This window comes from Limulus polyphemus, unplaced genomic scaffold, assembly GCF_000517525.1.
Source record: "Limulus polyphemus unplaced genomic scaffold, Limulus_polyphemus-2.1.2 Scaffold3013, whole genome shotgun sequence".
In the NCBI taxonomy this organism is placed as follows: domain Eukaryota; kingdom Metazoa; phylum Arthropoda; class Merostomata; order Xiphosura; family Limulidae; genus Limulus; species Limulus polyphemus.
The window spans coordinates 115,492-119,812 of record NW_013668623.1 but is presented as its reverse complement, the minus strand read 5'-3'; the positions used below and the strand labels follow the sequence as shown (position 1 = coordinate 119,812).

Below are 4,321 nucleotides of genomic sequence, written 5' to 3'. Positions count from 1 at the left end.
CCTTTATCATATCAACTTGCAATAAGTTGAACGTTTCAACTTATTGCAAGTAGATATGATAACGTTTCAACTTATTGCAAGTTGATATGCTAACCTTTCAACTTATTGCAAGTTGATATGATAACATTTCAACTTATTGCAAGTTGATATGATAATGTTCCAACTTGTTGCAAGTTGTGAAAGCTCTCCAATATTGATTTAACATGTTAAAGAGAAGAAAAAACTGAAGTGCGAGGAGAGTTGTTGTTTGCCCTAGTATGTTTTATGAATGTTAACCCTAGTTTGCAGGAATAATTAATGAATGTTAACCCTAGTATGCAGGAATAATTAATGAATGTTAACCCTAGTATGCAGGAATAATTAATAAATGTTAACCATAGTATTCAGGAATAATTAATGAATGTTAACCCTAGTATGCAGGAATAATTAATGAATGTTAACCCTAGTATGCAATGATAATTAATGAATGTTAATCCTAGTATGCAGGTATAATTAATGAATGTTGATGACCAAAACCTAATCAACTCACAGGCAAACCAATGCTAAAACATATGGAAACTTTTAACACTATATTTAATAAATATTAACTCAAATTTTATTGTTAAGTATTTAGTGGTATAGTATTAAAGTTAAAAAGGTGTGAAATGGAAGTTTGGGGAGGAGGCTGAATTTAATTCTACAGTTAGGCCTACAACCTATTACACACATTACTGCAATAGCTTTGCAAAAATTTAATCTGTTGGAAATTTGTATTTCTTTTTCATTTATTTATATATATTTACACCTTATAGGAGTTTAGCACTGACTCTTCTTCCTTCAGTTTTTGGAGTTTTATTGCACAGGTTTGTCAGTAATTAAGCATTTTCTCTCTTTCAAAACAAGAGACAACTTTCCTTACTAATAAGATTTAAAACTTATTTACCTGCTTCAATGTTACATGTCTCTGTAATGCCTTCTTCAAATTTCCCACAGTGGCTTTTTGTTCTACCACAACAGGATATTCCTCACCATCTTTCCTCTGCACTACCACTGTCATGGCACCACCATGCTCCAGAGCAATCTGGGAAGTTAGTTCTTCAAGTGTCACATCTTCTGGTAGAAATTTAAGAAGTGGATCATTCTTTATTAGTTCAGATATACCTACTTCAACTTTAGCCAGAGCCTCCTGGTGAGAAAGGCCTGTACTAGAACAGCCATTGTCTTCTTCGTCTTTATATACAGTCGTCTCAACTAAGTCAAGTTCTTCTTTTATTGACATTTTATCTTCACTCTCTTCTAATTGTTAAAATTTTCAATATTTTACTATTATTCTTTATCAGAATGCTTCTCCACATCAGAAAATCCAAGCTTCGTTAAGTCTTCTTTAGTCATAAGCTGCCTGAAAGATTTGATTTGTTTATTGAGTATTTGATAGACAAAAAAAAAATCTGGTTATTTCAATTTCAAAATTAACATTTTTGTCAGTTGTACAATGCATTTTTTTATTCTAGATTTTTTTTCGTTACTCATTTCAACAGAACCTTGATCTATATTCATCGCGTATAACTAAAACCCAGGCTTACAAGATAAAAAACAAGGATCAATCGAAACACGTGCTTGAACTAAAAATAAAATTCACTGTGTAATGATGTATGCTTAATCATTGTTTGTTTACCTTACAGTATTAAGTAAACAAAAGTGCCTAGTAGTGTTAACAGCCTAGGATTCTTATCTCCACTAATAAAATAAATGTACAGTGTTTTTATTTTATTTACTGTTAATTTATTATTTCTTTTACCTTTAGTTTAGCTACGAAATTTTAGTTACTAAAGTGCTAACTCATCTTCCAACTTATCACGTTGATTTTAAGTATGTACGTATTAAGAAATTGACACAAGCTTTCCCTAGCAGTGACATACAGATATTATAAATGTTGAGAAATATTATGTAAATTTATGGTCACATGAGATGTAATGTAGTGGTCTAATGACTAGATAAAAACTATAGATAGCTGAAAAGTGTTATTACTAATTATTATTCAATGTTGTAGGTGATTTTGTAGTTGTGTAAATACAGAATAATACTATGGAATTCAATTTTTTTTATTCTACTGGTTATTTTTCCTAATTCTTTTATTTACTGAAATATTAACCCTTATATTTACGGTATATTGTTCTTTAATTATAGTAGCAAGTCCTGGTCAAGCACATACTTATTAACTGTGTTTAGGGAGATATAAATGTTGTATTTTAAGTGTTCAAAAGTTTCATTTTTGAATTATGTGGTTGTCCAAGTTTAATAAGTTAGTTTTTGTGTTTCAACTCTGGTTGTAGCAGCTTTTTGTTTGTGTCTTAGTCTGTTACATATTAATCTTTGCTAGCCGCTTGGAGTAAGAAGAGATTCTGAGAAAGAGATGCTAGAACATTATTAACTCACGTTATTCTTTTCGTTATGGATGGTAATGAAGATTTTATTAAAACAGAATAAACTGTAAAAAATAAAACTTAGCAAGCGATAGCAACAAGACAACAATAATATAAACCCAGTTAATTACAAAAATCTTACTTATCCATTCGACACTGAAGATAATCCTTGGCGAACAACCTACAAGGTGTGTTGTTATTATTATTTTGTCTCAAGCAAAGTAGATATTTCAACATATGCTTCTTGCATTCACCTGTAATATGAATGTAACTAAAATGAGGTCTTAAAAACACACAAAGTTGCAGTTAAACATAAAACAAACACACTAATTTCAAAACATAAAAAGTTTCACAAAAATTAGGAGTAAAAAATACATTTATTTCTTGCTTTTGAAGTTCATATGTCATGCAGTGTTATAGCCTATACAATGCATATTTCTTCTCGTTATTCATGGCATACACACGTTTTACTGACATTACGACAGTACAAACTGCAACGTTAAGCGTCCCTTATGAGATGTCATTTTAGTGTCTACTGACTGACTGACAAACAATATACTACTACAGTTTAAAGCTTTTGTTATTATACTGTATTTTCTTCCTACAGCTGGTAGTCAAACTACACTGGGATCTTACTGTTGACAAAAGAAATGTAACAATAATGTCGCATTAATTTAAATATGTTTGGTACTGTATCTGTGTGACTGTGGGTTTATGAATTAAAAGGATACATATATCTGTGTGTATGGTTATGTTTTAAATGTCAAAAGCCAGAGAAATACTGGAAAATCAATCAGCCTAACAACTGTTATAAAAGTAAGTTAATATGAAGCATTTTTTGCTTGTCACATTCCTCTAAATTTGTCCATTGCAGCTCAAAATCAGACATATATAAAAAAATTGCATTTCAGATCTATAGTTTGTTTAGTCCCACGTCACTGCCCCAATAAGCTTTTCGTTTAATATCAGGATTCACCTGGATGATGACAGATAAAAGATTCTAAGGTTTAGATGTATGCACTTTTAAATGTTTGTACGTATGTACTAAAATTCTACAGTTGAGAATTTTCACAAATCTGCGTGGCTCCCTACAAAACTAACTGGAGTGGTTTTTCTAGCAAAGAAACAAATAATTTAAAGTAAAAAAAAAACTACTTATAACCGTAAAAGTAAGTCATGCGATATCAATTACACATCCCCGTACGAGCATATTGACCTGAACGTTTCTAATATTTGCAATGAAAAGATACTGTTCGTGCTTCTCGCACAGAGCAGTTACACATTCTCCTGTATAACAAACTCACCTTCATGATCTAAAGGAAAACTTCCTTTGTCAGGAGCTTTAGCAGAAAACGTTTTCTGCCCAAATGTTGTAGCTGACATCAGTCACCTTTAATTAAAACAACAGTTTCAAACCTTTCGTTCTTATTGAATATTATTTTTGAAATAATTATCCATTAAATGTTTCTAATGACAGCAGGATAAAATTGGTTCACCCCCCCACCACACACACATAATTGAAGTTAATTCTTATATATTAGAAAATTTTTACTGTATTTATCGATAACCATTCTTCAAATGACACCTTAATCTTTAATAGTAGAATGGCAATACAAGAAAATATATTTTTTCATGATTACAAGAACAAAAAACAGCCCATATCTAGCTCGGGGAGGTTTGGTTTGAGGAACTACAAGAATAAACAGTCCAATTGTAGCTCGGGGAGGTTTGGTTTGAGGAACTACAATAATAAACAGTCCAATTTTAGCTTGGGGAGGTTTGGTTTGAGGAACTACAATAATAAACAGTCCAATTTTAGCTTGGGGAGGTTTGGTTTGAGGAACTACAATAATAAACAGTCCAATTGTAGCTTGGGGAGGTTTGGTTTGAGGAACTACAAGAATAAACAGTCCAATTCT

At 31.4% G+C, this 4,321-nt stretch overlaps 1 protein-coding gene across 2 annotated transcripts in view; it reads right to left on the bottom strand.

The window, feature by feature from the left end:
- The window catches only part of LOC106468462 (U11/U12 small nuclear ribonucleoprotein 25 kDa protein-like), a 9,973-nt gene that overhangs the window by 2,054 nt on the left and 3,598 nt on the right, over positions 1 to 4,321 (bottom strand). Inside the window, exons 2-4 of one of the 2 annotated variants that reach the window (XM_013928888.2) lie at positions 3,707 to 3,792; positions 2,545 to 2,656; positions 923 to 1,378 (exon numbers count right to left, since the gene is read on the bottom strand). In XM_013928888.2, coding sequence (XP_013784342.1) covers positions 923 to 1,258 — 336 coding nt within the window. In that variant the 5' untranslated portion in view covers positions 1,259 to 1,378; positions 2,545 to 2,656; positions 3,707 to 3,792. Of the gene's footprint in view, positions 1 to 922; positions 1,379 to 2,544; positions 2,657 to 3,706; positions 3,793 to 4,321 lie in introns of those variants that run through there. The other variant, XM_022396795.1, reaches the window with a different exon arrangement.